The sequence below is a fragment of the Gossypium hirsutum genome, chromosome D07, assembly GCF_007990345.1.
Source record: "Gossypium hirsutum isolate 1008001.06 chromosome D07, Gossypium_hirsutum_v2.1, whole genome shotgun sequence".
NCBI lineage: Eukaryota > Viridiplantae > Streptophyta > Magnoliopsida > Malvales > Malvaceae > Gossypium > Gossypium hirsutum.
This window is the reverse complement of record NC_053443.1, coordinates 621,600-642,586: the sequence shown is the minus strand read 5'-3', so window position 1 is coordinate 642,586 and position 20,987 is coordinate 621,600. Positions and strand designations below refer to the sequence as shown.

General features: G+C 32.5%; 3 protein-coding genes and 1 non-coding gene across 6 annotated transcripts; 3 read left to right on the top strand and 1 right to left on the bottom strand.

Moving 5' to 3' along the window:
• The first annotated feature begins 847 nt into the window (after window positions 1-847).
• LOC107933025 (uncharacterized) lies at window positions 848-5,039 on the top strand. Of its 3 annotated transcripts, none has more exons than XM_041096956.1 (5): window positions 872-1,352; window positions 1,676-1,710; window positions 1,794-3,242; window positions 3,396-3,516; window positions 4,120-5,039. In XM_041096956.1, exons 3-5 carry the CDS (start codon window positions 1,797-1,799, stop codon window positions 4,767-4,769), a joined length of 2,217 nt encoding a protein of 738 aa, XP_040952890.1. In that variant the 5' UTR covers window positions 872-1,352; window positions 1,676-1,710; window positions 1,794-1,796; the 3' UTR covers window positions 4,770-5,039. The 3 variants fall into 3 exon arrangements, with proteins under 3 accessions (XP_016720650.1, XP_040952890.1, XP_016720652.1); XM_016865163.2 differs by having other exon boundaries at window positions 1,653-1,710; XM_016865161.2 differs by lacking the exon at window positions 1,676-1,710 and having other exon boundaries at window positions 848-1,352.
• A 2,416-nt stretch (window positions 5,040-7,455) lies between these two features.
• On the top strand, window positions 7,456-12,820 carry LOC107933024 (protein CONTINUOUS VASCULAR RING 1). The gene is made up of 8 exons (XM_016865160.2): window positions 7,456-7,784; window positions 8,896-8,948; window positions 9,726-9,835; window positions 10,401-10,568; window positions 10,699-10,796; window positions 11,590-11,716; window positions 12,377-12,473; window positions 12,575-12,820. The coding sequence occupies exons 1-7, from the start codon at window positions 7,644-7,646 to the stop codon at window positions 12,463-12,465; spliced, it is 786 nt and encodes a 261-aa protein (XP_016720649.1). The 5' UTR covers window positions 7,456-7,643; the 3' UTR covers window positions 12,466-12,473; window positions 12,575-12,820.
• A 1,784-nt stretch (window positions 12,821-14,604) lies between these two features.
• On the top strand, window positions 14,605-14,711 carry LOC121219727 (small nucleolar RNA Z43). Its single transcript, XR_005916618.1, has one exon. It is a non-coding gene; the product is annotated as a small nucleolar RNA Z43 (small nucleolar RNA).
• A 1,923-nt stretch (window positions 14,712-16,634) lies between these two features.
• On the bottom strand, window positions 16,635-19,898 carry LOC107932966 (proline-rich receptor-like protein kinase PERK1). The gene is made up of 8 exons (XM_016865098.2): window positions 19,030-19,898; window positions 18,150-18,719; window positions 17,975-18,061; window positions 17,818-17,888; window positions 17,594-17,670; window positions 17,376-17,517; window positions 17,134-17,295; window positions 16,635-17,055 (listed from the first exon to the last, which is right to left on the bottom strand). Exons 1-8 carry the CDS (start codon window positions 19,736-19,738, stop codon window positions 16,741-16,743), a joined length of 2,133 nt encoding a protein of 710 aa, XP_016720587.2. The 5' UTR covers window positions 19,739-19,898; the 3' UTR covers window positions 16,635-16,740.
• Window positions 19,899-20,987: the final 1,089 nt, after the last annotated feature.

Sequence of the window (20,987 nt, the reverse complement as noted above, 5' to 3'; positions counted from 1 at the left end):
TTTTATAAAAAATCAGAATAATATAATTTTTATCAATTTTGGTAGTGAACAATTAATCATAACATTTATGTTCTTCGTCAATTGTATATAATTTGTGTTGATATAATAACAAATGTAGCTCTCAATGTTTATATATTCTATGTAAATGTTGACGGAATGTATAAATATTGTGTGCTAATTAATAGGATTTGTAAACTTATCACTATACTAGTAAAAAATATTTACAATTAACGAAAAACACTAACGATGTGATTAATTTCCTTAATCGCTGAGTTTTAAATTTGACAGAAATTAAATTATGCTAATTTTTAAAGTGACAAATTTCTGAATATCAAAATTGAAAAGGACTACAGAAGTGTTTTTACCTTTCTAGCTTGAGTAAAAAGGTTTTCAAATTCAAAAGCATTAATTAAACCTTTACACGTGCAACTAGGGTAAAAGTATCATAGATGCCTCCTCTACTTACAAAATAGGTAAATTAACACTGTACATTAGATCAAAGAGTAAATTGGTATTTTCTGTTAAAAATTTCATCCATTTGTACTCTTAAAAACTGGCATGGTTAACAGAATAATTAGAAAGTGACACATGGACCAATTTTTAACAGTAAAAATAAATAGCCAATTTGCTCTTTAGTCTAATATACATTATTTCATCTATTTTTTAAGTAAAAGGAGTAAAAAGCAATTGAACTCCTAATTTAGGAGCCTCTATGGTAATTTTTCCCAGCAACCAGCCAAAAGAAGAGGTGGGAAAATGAAGATTCAATTACATTTATGATGGGCAATTGGGCACCAAAAGTAGTATCAGTATACAAAAACTAAATATACACATACATACATACATTGCAGGAATCTTGTGAATGCATTTAAACTGTTCAAATTTCAGCTTTTGATCATTTTTACCTACTTTACTGCAAAAACCCAGACAGAAAATTTTTTTAAAACTCTTTATCAATTAAAAAGTTCATTTAATTCATAATTTGATAGTGAAAGGTGATTTAGACATGAATCTGCAAGCGGTTGTTCATAATGCCTTTTTTTTCTTACCTTTGTTCTTCCTTTTTTTCCCTTTACCATCAACACCATACTCATGATTTCCACTAAAAGCTTAAACCTTAATGCAAAAATGTACTAATAATGGTAAAAAATTAAACAATTATGGTAAATGATGTAAATTAGAAAAAATTCAAAGCTTTAATTCCTTCATTTGGTAACTGTTTTAAATAAAGTTTAAAGCTTTTGCATGCTCTAAATTTGCTCACTTTTTTAAAAAGGTCCAAAATTTTCATTATCCCCAATAAACATTTTTTTGGCTTTGGATCTGAAGCTCTGCTAGTTCATTTGCAACAGGTAAGCACCATAAATTCTTGGGTTTTTTATGCTTTTCATTTTTACATCCATTTTCTCATTAGGGTCTTCTTCTTTTTGCTGTTTTTTGGGTAATTTTGTGGCCATTATTGGTTCTTGTTCAATTAAGTACTGAAAATTGTGGCCATTATTGGTTCTTGTTCAATTAAGTACTGAAAATACTTTTTTTTTCTCCATTTTTTTTTGTTAATGGCAATGCTTTTTGTTTATTAGCGCAGCAGACAAGAACTGATTAATGTTTTTTTTTTTTTTGCGTTTATGTTGTTTTCTTCACTGAAACAGAGTTTGGTTTTGTTGGTTTTTAGATGATCATGTCTTTGATTAGAACATTGAAGAGCATGTAAGCAAGTGGATTTGGTGTTTTTTTTGTGTATATTTGTAAGTATCTGAGTTTATGAATATATTTGTTTTTTTGGTTTACAGAATATGCCTCAAGAGAGTTTAAGATCAATTGTTTATAGATCATTTGTTACATGTGATGATCCAAAAGGAGTTGTAGAGTGTAGAACAATTAGAAGGTCAAAAACCGGTTCGACCGACACGATGGTGCGTGATAAAACCGACGAATGCCGGCAAAAAACAAAGAACCGATCGACAAAGGGGACTTCTTGTCAACTCTTGGAGGTTTCAAGGAGAGCTCACAAGCTAAATAATGTGATCGATTCATGTTCGAAACAGCTTTGGTATGATACGAATTCGAGAGATGTAGCGAAAGATTTGTTGAAAGGAGCACTTGATTTGCAAGATTCATTGCATGTGCTTGGGAAATTGCAAGAAGCTTCTCATTATATGGCAAAATGGGATAGGGTGAGAAACGAGCCGAATTCGAGTCTGGTTAGAGAATGGGATTATCGAACTGAAAACCAAAATCCGAGGCTTTCCGTTGATGGTTCTTCGAGAGATTGTGTTGAGGAGCATAGGAAAGTGATTACGTATAGTCTAGCTAAGCAAAATCTATTGCCAAATGTTGAAGAAATGAGATGCTTAAGTGGAAGATATCAGGGTATCCCGTCTACAAGCTCGAGTCAATCATCAACCGTCCATGCTGAAAAAGGCCCAAGTTTGATTGCGAAGCTTATGGGACTAGAAGAAATGCCTTCGAGACCATTGCAGACAAATTCGTGCAAGGAAGTAGAGTGTAACAAGATTTTGGATAGACAAAAGCATATGTTTGAAATCAATAAGCCAAAAGTGAGGAAGTCTCGATTTGTTTTCCGGAAGGAAGATCGAGATAGGCGAACAATGGACATTCACGAGGCCATGCATTTTAAAGGACTACTGAAAAGCAACTTCATCAAAGAGATCAAGTATGATTCCCATCAATGGAGTGATTTCTTTTCGGAACAGAAGTTGATCAACGATAGTCCACCAATCGTACTTATAAAACCTCGATACAGTCCACACTTGCAAACAGAAGAAAAGTTCGTGCCGTGGTTCCACGAGGGTCGTAGCTTAAACACTGATACTATGCTCAGAAAAGTGCAGCCTCCTTCCATTAGCTCGAGGGAAGGTGCTAAAGAAAGAAAAGAGAAAGAGGCCAAACCAGTGAAAAGCGACGTAAAAGCTAAAGAGAAGCTTTCTATGAAGACAAAAACTTCAGGGCCCATAACCGTGCCATTGCTGAAAAAAGAGGCTACTCACAGGAAAACCAAAAAGATAACGAAACCAGTTAACGAGGAGGTTGCAAGGGCAAAGAATTTATTGAGGTCTAAAGATGAAGCTAAGGTTACCCCTCCAAAGTCTGGTAAGCTCGAAAATGGATCAAATGTTACAAATAATAAAATGTCTCATCAACGCGGATCACAAACTGTAGTCCGTGCTCCAAATGATCGGAAAAAGGGAGTGAACAAGATGAAAACGGCTAAAATAACTGTGAGTTCTTTATAAGTTTACTTTCTGTAGTTATAATTCTTTTGTTAAACGGCATAGCAACATATGGGACTTGAAATGCCTATGCTACATTCATTAAGCTATGAAAACCCGAAATGAAGATTGAAAACTAAATGCAGTTTATCTTTTACGCAGAATGAGAGATTAGAACACAAAGGAGATGGTATTGTTTCGGAAGGAAAGAAGATTGATCCTATATCGGAAAGCGATACAGTTTTCGAAAGATATAGCATTGAAACTGATATTATGGTTGAAGGTAACAATGGAGGATAGAAATTTTAGTATAGTAAATTGATGTATGCGACATTAGTCAACTGCTGTCTGCCTGTATTAGATTCGTAAATGTATACAAAATGCATTTTCCGATGTAGATGCATGTAATATGTTGAGAGTTTCTATTTTTTATTCGATACTTGGGACAAACTCGAGAACATGACGTACATTTAGATGATATATGTTTAGATATTAAACTGGGTAAAAATATCATGATGAACTTTATACTAGGAGTCAAATTACATTTTGTCTCTTCTACTAAAAAAATGAACAAATTAGTTCATGTGTGTTAGATCAAAGAGCAAACTAGTCATTTTATTAAAAATTTCATCTATTTGTCTTGCTAAAAATTGGTTTGTGCATGTCAACATGATTTTAGCCATACCCGTTTTTAAGAATAGAATAGATGAAATTTTAAACAGAAATGACCAGTAATGTATAGGGATTAATTTGCTCATTTTTTGAGTAAAGGATGGTAAAATATAATCTGACTCTTAGTATAGGGACCTCCATGATATTTTTACCGATTGAACTGTGCGTAGAATGTTGATACTTACCTAACAAATTCTTTGTTTCCTTTTCTCAGAATGTCGTGATAACAGCGAGGATTCTGTTTGTGACATTACCCTGGTGACTACCGATTATCAAAACAACCGAAAATGTATCGGTCCAAATGAAACTGACCACGAAAGCTTCACTAGAGGGGCCAAACTAAAAGCACTGCTATTGAGCTGTCCGGCTTTCCTCAATCACGCCGACTATCTTTTTTATCTTCATGTGAATCTTCCTACAACTTCACCAAAATTTGACATCAACGAATTCACAGATGCCAACAGAAGACTTTTCTTAGACTGCGCAAATGAAATTGTTCGAAGAATAAGCTTTCCCGATTCTCAACCGGTTCACCCTCCGTTATTATCCGTGGTCGGAAATGCCAAAACTCGTATCTCTCTAGACCATTTGTTAAGGGAAACTTGTGATCAGGTCGAGGCATTGAGAAACTATAGTGAAGTAGCTGGTGAAGACTATCCTGCTGGTAGTCTTTATTCAATGCTTGAAAGAGACTTAAAGCACAAGGAAGCTTTAAGTGGAATATGGGACTTGGGTTGGAAGAAAGGGTTTACTGTGAATGACACGATACAAGTAGTGGATGAAATAGAGAAGCAATTATTGAATGGGTTAATCGAGGAGATTTATGCCTCAGTTTCAGCAGAAACCGAGATAACACGGGTTTAAACTTTAAAAATAACATTGTTCGGAAGGTCTGTTACAAACTTCGAACATGGACGCGAGCGATGCAACAATTGTAAATAAAGTTGCTTTAGTTGATAATTGTAAATTTGTTTAGGGTAAATTATACTTGTAGTCACTCACTTATTGGTAAGTTTCTTTTCTAGTCATTTAATTATAAAAAGTTACAAAATGGTCACCCAACTATTCGGATTTTCAACTATTCAGATTTTTCTTTTTTGATCATCAATCGTTAAATGACTGATGGAAAAGTGACATGGCAGCTTTTGAAATTAGCATAATAGCAATTTTAATTCTCAACATTTATACATTGTGTTAATATAGTATTGATTCTAAAAATTTAGCTCTTGAACATATACACACTGTGTAATTTTTTTAATTTGCTTTTTATAAGTTTTTCACATAAAAAGTTAAAAAAAAATCCATCAACTAAATTTGATTTGGAGACAAGAATATACCAAAAATGAAAGATTATTTTTATCTTTTCTCATTCTTTTAAAACTAACTCTCAATCTCAAAAATAAAAGTAAAAGTGCAAAAACAAAATGTCAAATTACACAAAGTCTAAATGTTAAGGGTTAAAGTTGCTATTATGCTAATTTTAAAAACTGTCTAATTATCTTGCCATTAGTAATATAACAATTATGCATGAAAAGATTAGATATCACATACGATAATCACGCATAATAAAACTCGAGCTTTTTAAATGTGTGGCATTTAGATTGTAATTTCAATTTTATGTTTTTGTTGGTACCAAATTTGTCTTTTTTGAAAATTTGTTAGTATCAAACTTGAATTGCATGCAATTCTAAATTTTATGTGTATATATTAAGTATTTGATTAAGTTTATGTCACGAGTTAATTGAGTAATTTAATTAGATGATAACGAAATTAAACATTAGATTATGACATATTTACTATGTTTATATTTTTTAACTACGTTGTAAATATGTCATAATCTAATATTAACCAAAAATTTTGTTGATAAATTTACTCATGATTTAAATCAAAGCTACTGAAAAAAAAAATCAAACCCATTAGGAAAAAAACAAAAACAAAGAGTATTTCCATTTTCATTTTATGCGGGTAAATAATATAATATCAATTATTTATATTATATTTTTCTGGAATATAAAGATCACACGCTATTGAAAAATATAGGGTAAACTACACTAAAAATCATTAAACGATTTGCAGGTTTATATTTTGGTCACTTAATTTTAAAAAGTTATAAAATGGATCATTAAATTATTCAAAAGTTTTTATTTAAGTCACCAAGCTTTAAGTTTTTTTTTTCTAAAGTCTTGCTAGCAAGCTCCAAGTGACAATTCAGCAATTGTTATGGTAGATCAATACTCATTAACAAATAGAATAACATACATTAGATCTAAGTTGATTTGACGAACAGTGTCAGAAATCAAATAAGAAAGCTATTTAGATTTTAGTTCGCATATTCTCGACGATGTTCAAAGTTGTTTCACGAAATAAAACTGAATTGTAAAAGAATAGGAGAAAAAAAGCTTCCGATTAGTGTAAGCGATGCAAATGGAGAATGTTGTAAAGTAAAAATTTTAACAATCTAGTGACTTAAATGAAAACTTTCGAATAATTTAGTAACCATTTTGTAACTTTTGAAGTTGAGTGATCAAAACGTAAACTTACTAATGGTTTAATAAGCTTAACTCTAATTTACTAAAAAATACAAAATGATGCTAAGCAAAGCTTATCAGTTAAGTCTTTAATCCATTTTAAGCTTTGAATAACCAGAGCCACCAAGTCCGACCCATCCCTTAATATTTTATATAATTAAATTAAAAATTTAAATGATAAAAAAGGTTATTTTCACCAAATAACTTTAAACTATGATTCAAATTTTAAATTGGTCCTAAATTTTAAATATTTTAATTAAACCATCAAAACGTCAAGATTATAATAATTTGATTCTTTTATTAACTTAACTATTAGTTTGAGCGTAAAATGTGAGCTCATATACATTATGGGTATATAAAATACGGATTAAATTATAAACGTATAATGATAAATTTAATTCTTAATATTTAATTTATTTTAATCTTTTTTAAAAAATAATTTTGGCTCTTAACCTTTAATTTTATTCAAATTATTTTGTTTTGATTAGAAAATTTAATTAAATTATTAAAATTTTAATGGCATTAATGTGATAATCAACATACTAATCTAATACATATGAACTCTCTCTTTTTTCTGAAATTTTATTTTTTATTTTTATGAAATACATGTTTACAAGCTACAACCATGCAAGTTGTCACCTTAATTCATTAAAATTTTAACATTAATTTAAAAAAAATAGTAAATTGACTCCATTTTAAAGATTAACGAATAAAATTATCTAAGAAAGAATTAATATACAAAAATGATGAATATTAGAGATTAAATTTATTATTATATCCATTATAAACCCATATTTATATTGTATAGATAATCTGGATTTGATGTAATAAAATTATAATATCTTTCTAAATTTTATTAAATGTTTAAAGTGACATGTCTGATTGATATAACTTTGAGATTCAATTGGAATATGTTGAAGTTTAGAGACTAATTTAAAATATTTCAAATAAATTAAGGACTTTTGGTGAAATTAACGCAGAAACAAATTTACAAAAGTCAGCCTAACTGTCAAATTGACGAAGCAGCATATTCAAAAGAGTCGTCTCTAATCTCAAAAGATAATATTTGAAAATTTTTGGTTATCTTTTAGAAAATTCCTTTCTTGTTTCTTCTTCCTTTGACCGGTAAACGGTGAGTTGAGAGACACGGCCGAAGCGAGTTTTTTGGGATCCTTGGATAAGGATATTGGTAGCCGCGTTTTTTCTGGTGATGGGAGATGATAAATCGGCGGCGATGACGGCGAGTAGAGATCGTGAGCTTCTAATTCCGGTGGCTGAATCCGTACACGATGATTCCTCCAAAGCTTCTTCTTCTTCGTCTTCTGCTTCTTCGCATCATGCCGGGCGTGAGGTATTTTTCTTTCATTTCCTTTTTTCTCGATTTTTTGTTGTTAATTGGAGTCACCGTTGTGATTCAATTCGATTTGACTTGGTTTGCAGCTTTTTTTGGTTAGTGGTTGTAAGATTTGATTTGAATTTTATAAATTAATAATACTTGTGCAATAGAGCTTAATGCGATTCAATAGTGGAAAAATTAGATGTTTCAAATTCATATTTGAGCTGGAAACTATTGATATTAGAAGAGGTATGGAAATTTGAACTGTTTTACTTGTGTTTTGACTTGGTATTTTGATGTAGGAAGTTGCATAATATACTGGAGCTATTAAAATATGAGGAAATGGTTTTTCCTTTGTTTTGTTGTTAATTGGAGTTACCTTTGTGATTTAATTCAATTTGACTTGGTTTGCAGCTGTTTTTGGTTATTAGTTGTAAGATTTGATTTGAATTTTATAAATTAATACTCATGGAATAGAGCTTAATGCGATTTAATATAGAGAAATTAGATGGTTCAAATTCCTATTTAAGCTGGAAATTATTGATATTACAAGAGGTATGGAAATTGGAACTGTTTTAATTGTGTTTGACTTGGTATTTTGATGTAGGAAGTTGCATAAATATACTGGAGCTATTAAAAATTGAGGAAATGGTTTTCCCTTTTGTTTTCTTGTAAAATTGTTATCAGAAGATAAGACCATTTAGGATATATATAACTGAGCTGATGGTTGATAGAATTTCATACAAAATTTGTAACAAGTGGTTGCTTTTTCCGTTTTAGAGGCTTTCAATGTATCTGTGATTTATTTTTGATAGCTTACAATGCTGTGTAAAGAATGTTAAGGCCCATGACAGCAGGTATATGATTCTTTTCATAAATTCCCTCGAACAAATTTAGGGTATAGAAATATAGGCTTGAATTTGATGTCTCCCCTCCGCTTATGAGACACGATGACATTATTTCTTTCTGGTTTGTGGAGTGGGATATTGATGATTTTTCAAAAGAATGGTTTTATTATGTTGCCTGTATAGTAATTCTGTGCTTATGTTTGTCTGTGTTTTCTTGTATCGAGCACACTTTTGTTTTTTACTCTAAAAATTTGCCTTACAAGCTTTGTTTTATGCAGACCTTTTACAAAATTGTCCAGAGCTGGGCTTCAAAGAAGTTCATGACAGGATGGTAACTGGCATTCTTTCATCTCCTTTCTTTAGCTTTATGGACTCATATGATGGATGTTTCTACAATGGTCATCTGTATGAAAATGATTTGGATGGTGCTATTACCATCTTCTTACAAAGGAAAAAAGGGATCAACACAAGCCTCCAATTCAACTTCTTTGTTTCATATCCTTGATAATTAGTGAAAATACTTTCACTAATGTATCATATGTATATCTTTGTATATTTTACCTCTAATTTTGAGTACTGTAAATTTTAGAACTTTGGAGCTATGAATTCTTGAAATGAGAGATAATTCTAAATACCTTGAAATTTTTCACAATTATTCAGCTATTTTCTAGGCAAAGTGCTTGGTGGAAAATAAGTATTTCACTAGAATGGTTGGGATGCATTCACTCACCATATAATTATAATGAGTATCCTCATTTACAATGAATTCTTTGGGAGAGTTACGGTGGAAGCTTGATATGAAATTTGAAATTGAGATAACATGTTTGATCATTGACCAGCCTGGCATGTTCTTTTAATTTTTTTTCTTGTTTCCACTTTTCTCTTGTCACAATCTTCTCATGAAATGGATGCTTGTCTTGAGATTCCCTACTTCTCTATCATCTTACAAAATGTTTGTTCTTTCCACTATGAATTTGTGCTAACTTTTATTTGATGAACTCCAAAACTTAGTAGTTTTGGTTTCTAGTTCCAAGAAAATGTCTATGGAGTTTCTATTGTCATTCATGAAACTGTTATAGCAGCTACTGAACCATTTTTTATTTCGCAGCGTCATTTTATTTCCTATAGCAATCACTTTCTACATAACATGGTGGTTTATTCACTTTGTGGATGGCTTTTTCTCTCCAATTTATGCGCAACTCGGAATTGATATATTTGGTGAGCATCTCATGCAGTTAGCACCTAAAAAGCTTTTCTTTTTTGAACTTCCTGCAAGTGCAGTGAACTTTTTTCATAATTGTCGAGGGTAAAAGTACCATGGAGGCCCCTGTACTAGGAGTTAGATTGCATTTTGCTCCATTTACTCAAAAAATGAGCAAATTAGTCCCTATATGTTAGATCAAAGAGCAAACTGGTCCTTTTTGTTAAAAATTTCATCCATTTATACTGTTAAAAACTAGTGTGGCTGATGGAATAACCAAACAGTTACACTTGGCATGCTATGTGTAGCTCATGCTGACATACAGGGACCAGTTTTTAACGGTAAAAGTTGCTGGAATTTTTAACAGAAGAATTGGTTTGCTCTTTAACCTAATGTACAGAGACTAATTTGCCCATCTTTAGTTGAGGGGGCAAAATGCAGTTTGAATCCTAGTACAAGGGCCTCCATGGTACTTTTACCAATTGTTGAGTCTTTTATTCTTCCCCCCTTCAATCAGATCATGGAGTTCGTAAACATGTTTTCTCTCTCTAAGGCTATGTCCTCCTTTTATTTCCTGGATAGGTCTCGGCTTTGTAACTTCTATTACATTCATCTTCTTGGTTGGCGTATTCATGTCATCTTGGTTGGGAGCATCTGTCCTGGGCCTTGGTGAGTGGTTTATCAAGCGGATGCCATTTGTTCGTCACATCTACAATGCATCCAAGCAGATCAGTTCTGCTATATCACCAGGTATGCGCTATGCTGGTTTTCTTCCACATGAAGTAAATTAGTTTAGCTGGTCATGTTATTCTAATTGATCCATGTAGTGACAATCCATATGCTACATCAGTCTTTTCATTCACTTCTTTTACTATTTCAGATCAGAACACACAAGCCTTCAAGGAAGTAGCCATTATAAGGCACCCACGTATCGGTGAATATGCATTTGCCTTCATCACTTCATCTGTTACTCTGCAGGTAAGCAAATAAAGTTTTCTTCCTAAATTATCATTTTGGCTTGCCCTGTTTTTTTCTTCTTTTTCTCTTGAGATGGTAACAGGGTGGAGCGGATTTTTGCCCGCCCTGACCTGACCTTGACCCGAAGCTTGATCAATTCAACTTGAATCCAACCCAATCCTGATTCTTAGGAAAAAAAATCTGCCTCGAATTTGAAATTTAATAGGAGACCCGACTCCCGAGTCCAACTGACTTGAATTTTATTTTATAGTTTTATTTTTATTCTGAAGCAAATAAAAATATTACATTTTTAATTGTTTTATTTTTTAATTTTGAAGCAAATAAGATTTATTTATTTTTAGTTTAAACTTAATATTTATTTATTTATTAAAAGCAAAAACTTAATATATATTAGGAGAATTTTTGTAAATATCTCAGGACAGGACGTGGCGTGTTTACCTCAAACCCAACCTGACTAATTTTCTATTTTCACCCGACCTGACCCACTCAAACCTGATTTTCCAAAAAAACTCTAACCCTAACATGTTGGTTCAAGTTGGAACCCGTCGGATTCGGGTTTTTTTTGCCATCCCTAATTTTTCTGGCATGCATGTTTGCATGTTCATTGAGACTGCTTGTTGCCCAGCTCGCTTCTACAGCATTGTTGTTCCAAAAGACTGCTTGTTGCTCAGTGTCTGAACTTCTAAATTTGGTTGCTAGCGTTTTAAATATTGAGTATTCCAGTAGGGTTTAAGACAAATCAGGTAACGTGAAATCAATGATGCCGATTTATTCTTTTTCTTTTTAAATGCAGAGTGACGCTGGTGAAGAAGAGCTATGCTGTGTGTTTGTTCCCACGAATCATCTTTACCTTGGTGATATATTCCTCATCAACACCAAGGATGTTATCAGACTGAATCTGTCAGTCCGTGAAGGAATTGGTGAGGCATTCAACTTCTTTTGTTGTCATTATTACAAATGCAAGGAAAAAAAGGAAGGGGCCGGGTGGGGTAGGAATGGGAGGAGTTACTGCATAGACCTCCTAACTCGGGGTGTAAATGAGACACCGTGCTCGTAAGCTATTCAAGTTCGACTTGAAAAAAACTCTAATTTGATTTGATCATTCTTGAGCCAAGTTCTAATATTATGATATTAAATTACTACTTTACCCAAAAATTTTGTATATGGAAGGAGATCAAACTCGAGTTTGAATATATAAATCATGTACACGAGCTTAATTGAGCCAAGCTCTAATAGCTTGATTTTGTTTCGAGCCGAGCTTGAGCTTAAATAATAGTATTTAATTAAGCTCGAGCTGAGCTTCGAGCAGTGAGTTTTGAATCAAGCTCGAACTCCTCACTGTTCGAGCTTGGCTCCACCCCTCCTACTCCAAGCTCTTCCTATTGCTAGGGGGTAATAGAGAGCCTTGTCAATTGCAATGATGAATGGCATATACGTTGAAATTTCCACTCCACACGAGGATGGCCACTCTATCATGAAGTGGTTCATGGATTATTTTTATAAAAAGCAATATATATATACACACACGCTACTGTTTGTTTCTAGTTTAAACTTATATCTCGCTCTTTCTTCCATTGCAGAAATTGTTATATCTGGGGGAATGTCAATGCCTCAGATCCTATCAACACTAGATACTCAGTTGGAAAGAAGCAGACCTGAGAGAAGCTGAGATATAAGGTAACAGTTGTAGAGTTGTCGTTGTTTATTTGATTCACTTTTTTAGTTTTGGACTTCAGTCATCGGACCGACCATGCAATCAATATGTCTCAATAATGCAGGATTCGGAATTAGATTATAAAAATTTGTGATGGTAGTGTCTGGTTCTGGTGGCATCTGTAATTTAGCTTGCTTGCATAGAAATGTAAAAACCGTTTGCTTTCAAAGTGTAAGATTTGTTGATAATTGCGGGGTTCATCTTTCCCCCCAAATGTTGTTACTTGAGCATAGAATGTAAAAACTGTTTGTTTTTTCAAGTGTAGATTTGGAGCCCTGGTTTACGTAGGGTTGAGTTTGGATTTTTCAAATTGTCCGTGATAATTTGATTCATTTTTATTAATTTAATTTTGAGTTTTGGATTTTTGGATTTTATTTTGATAAAATGGATTTGTTTTATGATTTTCGGATGGTATTTAATAATTTTTCAAGATTTTTTCATAAATAATTATTTTTTAAGTAGATAAAAAAATTTGAAAACTTTTATTTAACGTCATAAAAAATTAAAATTAATATACATTAAATAAATTATAATTTTGTTCGGTTTAGGAAACTACAATTTTTCAACTTATGAATCAAAATCACCCAAATGCTTGTTCAAATGGGTTTTTTTGTCAGCCCTAAGTCCAAGTTTGGATAAAATGATTTTAACCTTTTGTTGATCCGATTAAATCTGAATTTAAATTATAAGTACAAACCTTAAAATTATACATAAATTTTGATACATAAATTTTAGGGATAAATCCCAAAAATTATATATGAACTATGGTTTAATGTACAATTGTATGTATGAACTTTGATTTTATGTAATTTTATACATGAAATTTTAATTTGATCCAATTCTTATAAATTATTAAAAAAATTATTGATACAACATCATTTTATGTTTATATATTGCATACTTAAATAATTATATTTATCTAATATAAAAATAAATTGATGGATTTATTTATTTAAATATGTATGATTAAGTCAAATTTAAAATTTCAAATATACATTTGAACTACAATTATAGTTTCACGTATATAATTGCACCAAATTAAAGTTCATATATATAATCGCAAATTAAATCAAAATTCATGTATAATTTTGAGATTTATCCCTAAATTTTAATTTGATACGGTTATACATGAGAAACTTTTATTAGTTCAAATGTATACATGAAATTTTGATTTTGATTCATTTATACACATTTAAAGAAATAAATAAACTAATTTACTTGTATTTTGCATGTAATATGTAAACATAAAATGATGGTATATTGATAATTGTGTTAAGCTATATAATTGTGTTAATAATTTATGAGAATTGAATCAAATCAAAGTTTCATGTAATATAACACAAAATCAAAGTTTATATATAAAAATTACACATTAAATCAGAGTTCATGTGTAATTTTTATATTTATCTATAAATTAAATGATAAAAATATAATGTTTAAATTTAATTATATAAATATTAGTATAAAATTTTAAAATAAAAATAAAACCAGGATAAATTCGATCTTAAAAATAACCTTTTCTTTCGCCTAGCCCATTTGCCTAGTGTTTTCTTTCTTGGGTTAAGGCCCATTGCAAAGAATGTCGAAAGTGGGCGCATTAAGTGAAAATCCCAGTAAACCCCAATACCTTTTCTCATGGTCATGGATCCCAATATCCCCGCAAAAACCCTAGTAGTTTACATTCAAGTATGTCCCCTATATAAACCATGGACACAAGGTGAGTTCATCGACCGTGATTCTGAGCTCCTCTCTTCTTTTAGGGTTTATGTTATCACCGTATATCCTACATCTGTTTCTCCGATCTTCATTCCTCTGCTTTGTAATTCGTTTAATTTTGTCCCTTTTTTTTGTAAATCTGTAATTTGATCTGCGCTCTTCTTTTATAGTTTATGTTCTCATCATATAATCTAGATCCGTTTCCTCTACTTTGGAATTTGTTTAATTTTGCCTTTTTTCCCCGGGAAACTGTGATTTTAATTGAGTACTTCTAGGGATTATGTTCTCATCATATATCCTATATCGGCTTCCTCCGCTTTGAAATTTGTTTTATTTTGCCTCTTTTTTTGAAAATCAAATATTTATGCTGCGAAAAAGGGACGGTGACGATTTCAACAGTGAAAGGTCTCGTTCGTCGTAATCGGCTGTTCTTCCAACAGCCGTTGCCGACCATCCTGTTATATCACCACCCATATTCCGAGTCCCCTTTTCTTTCCTTCATTATATACTTTTTCAATTTATATTAATTTTTCATACTAATAATTTTCTATGAAAATCGGCCGATGATTAAATATTTTATGAATGACAAGCATATGTCTGAATTATTTCAAGTTGAAATGCCTAATCTTCTCTATGAGGCCGATTATCCCTTTCCCATCACTTTTTAAAAGATATTTATTTATATTTAATTTTCATCGATAATTTAAATAAAACAAAGGTTTCTCTAGATGATTATGTAATTACCTTTTCAGCTGATAATCTACATGATTATTTTCTCATCTTTTTGCTTCTCATTGCTCTATAGAAGTTTCATGCATGATGATATTAAGGCCATAAATGTTTAAATTAATTAACAAACATTAAGATCGAAATTATGGAATCATCTTTGAGATGATTTTATTTGAATCCTATGTGGATTAGAACTTTTTCTAATATTACGTATTAAATAAAAATAACTATTATATAAAAAAATAAGAATTTAATATTTAAAAATAACTTAAAAGTTTAAGTTCAACAAACAATTTTTAAGAATTTAATGCTTATTTGATTCTTTTTCTTTTTACAAACATTGATTTGAATATGTTAAAAAATTAACTTTTTTTTATTGACTCTTCGATTAAAAAAATAAAATAAAATTGTAAAAAGATTAAATTATATGATGTGTAACTAGGGTTAATTCTTTTTAAATAATATTAATTTAATATTATAAGTAAATATTAGGATTAAAGTTGATATGATGTCTTGCCCTTGGGTCAGATCCAAGTTTGAAACAAGCAGTTGTTGCATATCATTGAATAATCACACGGTCAAATATTTTATTTCTTGGATTTTGAATAGATTAAGATATTACAATTCAGTTTAAAATGTCAAATATACTCATTTGATCACGATGATCCATCTTTAATCTAATTCTAACAAGGAGCCTAAAATATCACTCATAATAAATAAATTCTGTCTTCATCACTTATATCTCATTACATAATTTTATTATTTAAATAATTTTGAGGTTAGATTATTTGAGTTTAACAGGAAAATTTTTAAAATTAGGTAAATATAAATTCTAATTATTCCAAGTTTGGGATTAAGATATTTTTAAAATTGAATAAATTTGGGTTTAAATATTGAGTCTAAGTTATGTTTAAATAAATTTGAATTCAAATCAATATAGATATGGGTTTTGATAATTTTAAATTATTGATATGAGATCGTATTAAATTAAGTATTTTAGATTGAAGTTTTATGTTGATGTCATAATTCACAAATTAAACATTATCCATCGAAGTTGGATGTTAAGTTTTCAAAACCGAATTGCTAGTTGAACTGATCAAACTATTATCAATTAGGTGTTTTGTAAACATTAGTTGCCCTCCACAGCGCTTGGTTCTCGATTTGACTAGACCAATCAAATTGTTCAATTTAATTAAACAAATTCATAAAAGAATAATGATTGTTCGAACTACACCAATCAATTGAAAATCGGTTGATCTGAGAATCAGTACGGGCCGATTACATTGGCTAAAAATACAGATTGAATTGATTTTTTTTATTTTTTAATATATCTTTTATAAAACTTTTAATAATTTATTTATTCAAACTGTAAAATTGAAAAATAAAAAAGACTAACTCAACCAATTTTTCAATCCGGTTCAACCGATCTAATCCTCTCTTCAAACCAATACCTTGACCGATTCTCAATCTAACCAATATAAATGAAAACAAGAACCCAACCATTTTAATAAAATAGAAATCCAATTGATATTTTGAACATTTAAGCAACAAATAAAAGAATCAAGCAAAAGTGACTGTTATCCATTATTTACTTTCATGTAAATCACTAGCAGTATAATACTTACAAATCAATGGTAAAAGCCGTGATTTCAAAGGTAAAAAATTTTGGTGATATCTCATGAAAAAAACATATCATTCATTTGCAAACAATTCGGCAATAAAATCTGTATGAAAAAAAAAACTGTTGATAGCAATGGAATCTTTACAGAGATAGTATTACCATTTTCAAGACATAGAGTTCCCGCTATGATTTTGGCTATTTTTCTTTGTACTTCCCGTCTCGATTTCCCGAGTAGTTTGGCCTTCGGTCGAGCCGGAAGGGTATAAACCGTACTCGCTGGTCTGTTCACTGTACTCACTACTAGCACCGTATTCTAGCGAGCCTAATGCAGCCCTTCGGAGCCTTTTCATGTCTTCGTTGTAGTGGCTTGCATCATAATCTGAGCTTCCTCCATATGAACTGTACACATTGCTTTGTCCCGGTCTCATTCCTTCGTTGAGATCCGATAACGACGATTCTCCTTCTAAAGCTCGTACGATCTGTGCTCGGTTGCAAGTTACGGGTTAGAATCAAATAATGAGTGGAATGTAAAGAGTGGTGGCTCTAGACCCATTTACCTGGCTCATTCGTGGTCGACGTCGTGCTGAATGTCGAACACAAGCAGCAGCACAAGCAACCATACGAGCCATCTCGTTGTGGTCATATTCCTTTTGTAACCTCGGATCAATGAGATTGTTGAAAGTTCCGTCTTCTAATGCTCTTGAGAGTAATGGCCTAGCCTGCAATAGGCAAAGTAAGGTTTACTCGATAAAAAAGGATCCTAAAAAGCTTAAACCAGTCCAAAGCAATAATAACTAACCCATTCGACCAAACTATCCTCGGCATAAGACGAGCCAACCGGTCTGTGTCCGCTAATCAACTCCAACAGCATGACCCCAAAAGAGAAAACATCCGATTTTTCCGTCAATTTTCCGCTCGAAGCATACTCGGGAGCCAAATACCTGGAACAATGAGAATACTAACATAAAATCACTTTTCTTGTGAACCAAGCAACAACAATGGATGAAGTCTTCTTACCCAAAAGTACCCATCACTCTTGTGGATACATGAGTGTTGACATCAGAAAAGAACTTTGCAAGTCCGAAATCGGCAACCTGAAAACCAAAGTTTATCGTTATCTCGATGAAGAAGTAGCAAGAGAAAAAAGCACATTCGCTCGAGCGAAGTAGGACGGTCACATAATCTAATTCATGGTTGAATGTTCAGCAATGTCAAGAAATCAAAATGAATGAAACTGATACCTTAGCCTCGAACTTGAAATCTAAAAGAATATTAGCCGCCTTAATATCGCGATGAATGATCTTAGGATTACCTGAAAAACCACGAAATCTGTTACTGAAAAAGATCGAGATCTTACTTCTAGAGCAAGTAAACAAGGGAGAGAGGCAATTAGCATACAATCCTCGTGAAGATATGCAAGTCCTTTTGCAGATCCTAAAGCAATTATCATCCTTGTTGGCCAATCCATTGTAGGTCTCCCTTTTCCTACAATTAGTACTCGATAATCGGTATTAGATCGATTTACCGGAAAGGTTCAAACATCAATTAGCATACAGTCAAAAGGCAGTCTTACCGTGCAAGTGAAACTCCAATGTGTTGTTCGGAACAAACTCATAAACAAGCATTCTTGTTGTCCCGGAGATACAGTATCCGACCAATGAAACAAGATGTTTGTGATGAACGCGGCTGATAATCTCGACTTCTGCTTGGAATTCTCTTTCCCCTTGTCCACTTCCGGCCTTAAGTTGCTTGACTGCAACTTCCGTTCCGGTTGGGAGAACTCCTCTGTGCACGTACCCGAAACCGCCTTGCCCAAGAAGGTTTGCATCGGAGAAGCCATCTGTTGCTCTTGCTAGTTCCTCAGAAGTAAACTTGCTCTTGGTGAAACCAAGTGCAATGCCGGGTGAGGGTGGTGGAAGTGGATTTTCGGAACCTGAATTATTAGAACTGGAACCTCCACTACTGCTCATGAAAGGCGGTGGTGGTGGAGGTGGTGGCATTGATGGCATAGGAGAATCTTCCGGAGATGGTGGTCTCCATGCCGTAACTGGCGGACTTGGATTAGGCAAAATTGCACCGTATTGATCGACACGCGGTGGAGGATTTTGTGGCCACCGGTATTGTTGGCCACCGTGTGGATGATCTGAAAGAAAAAAAACATTTCAACAATCCGATTTGACTCGAATCTAAAACTAACTTGAACTTAATCAACTAAACACAAAATGATTCAAATTGTAGACAATCCAAAACCAAGTAACTCGGAATCACCTGCAAAATCACAATTCAAAATAATCCCTGCATGCAACGATCGGACACAAAAAACTACCAGAAATATCAAAGTGATCTTAACTCGAAATGATCAAAACTGACCCCGAGCTGGAACGGATTGAATCAGAGATAATCCGAAATTGACTAGAATCAAAATTACTATAATTCCAGGGAAAAAGTCTGACCTTTAGGAGGCCCAGGAGGTGGAGGCGGCGGCGCGTAGTAAATTTCGCCGTCGTCTCTTCTTCTTCTCCTTTTCTTTTGACAACATATAAACAGCAAGCTCAAAACCAACAATATTGCCACTCCCCCTATTGCTATACCAATAACCAGTCCGGTCGATACACCACTGCTTGATGACGGTGGCGACGGAGGAGATGGAGTTCCTGAATTCCTCGAAGGAGGTGGTGGTGGAGATGGAGTACCTGGACTTCTCGGGGCAGGTGGCGATGGAGTTGACGTAGAAGGAGGTGTAAGAGAAGGGGTAGAGGATGGTGGTGGAGATGCTGCTTCTGAAGGTGGAGGAGATACAGATGATGTTGGAGGAGGCGATGAAGCGGAGGGGGAAGGAGTGTTGCTTGAAGGAGGAGGAGCTGATGGGGTGGCTGGAGGTGGAGATGGGGTACCAGATGGCGGGGAGGGAGGACTAGTTGGCGGCGGAGCTGCTGCGCTTGGTGGTGGTGTAGGAGTGTTAGTTGGCGGCGGAGTTGCTGCGGTTGGTGGTGGTGTGGCAGGAGTGGTAGTTGGCGGCGGAGTTGCGGTGGATGGCGGCGATTGGGAAGGAGGACTACTCGGCGGCGGAGCTCCGGCTGCAGATGGCGGTGGAGACGTAGTGTTTGTTGATGGTGGTGGTGATGACGGCGCTGGAGTCCCCCCTGGTGGTGGTGATGACATTATTGTATTCTATACAACAAAATGAAAAGACAAAACAAAATACATAAACAAAAAACAAAAAACTTTTTCAGTGTTTGTTTAAAAGAAGGAATGTGTTTTTAAGAGCGAAAGAACAAAAATAAAATATTTTTTCCGGGAAAATTGGTTTACTTCGACAGAAATGGCAGGAAAATAATATTTATAATAATTAAACTAATAAAAGTATTTTCAGTATTTCAGTATTTTTAAAAAAAATAGATTTATGAGGTAGAAATCCTTTCACATTAGTGATGGCTAATACGCGTTTTAAATTAAATAACATATCATCTTACACTATCTCTGTTACCGCAATTTTTTAAATTATGATTTTTGTCTCCGTGATTTATGCATTCGAAACTTCTTCAATATTTGCATTTTGCCCCCTTTTTTCATTTCTCGATTATTTTTTCTATACAATTTAAAATAAGATTTCTACCTAAAATATTATCAAGTAAAGACATATTTAGTATTTAAATTTTTTTATAAATTTATTAGATAATTAATTTCACCACTGAATGTGCATAAATCTATTATTGATAATGATTGATACTTTATAGTTAAAAGTTTTATGCTGGCATCTCAAAATTTAAATTCCGATATTAATATCTCCTTCCTTTTAGATTGTAATGTTTAAAAATAAAAAAAAACTCGTATATAAATTTTATAAAAAAATCAATCAAAATTCAAGTTGAAAGAAAACTTAAAATAATGAAAAGGCAGTATATAAATTGTTAAATTATTGATTTTGTATTAACAATTTAATGATAATCTTTAATAATATTACTAATTTTTCAATTTTAAAAAAGTGCGAGGATCAATCCTCAATTCTATAAAATTTGGATATGAAGCATCATCAATATATAAATTAAATATTCTGACCCTTTAACTAAATTTTATATATTTAATCCAATCAAAATTCAAATTCAAAGAGCCAATCAAAAACAGCCAAACTGGTCTAATTTGGATGGAGTCAAATAGGTTATTGAAATTCTAATTGACATTTTTATTTTATTTGTACCAAGTTTAAAGCAACTTGTATGGAAACATTTTATGACATTAAAATATTGTTTTTTTTATTTTTTTTAACATTAATTTCATTATTAATTTTTATAATATCTATTTTTTATATAAAAATTAGAAATTATCTATATTCTCTCTTTAACCCTTAAATAAAAAGATAATACACTTCAACACACTCGAATTCATATCCTCTTATACTTACAATAATATT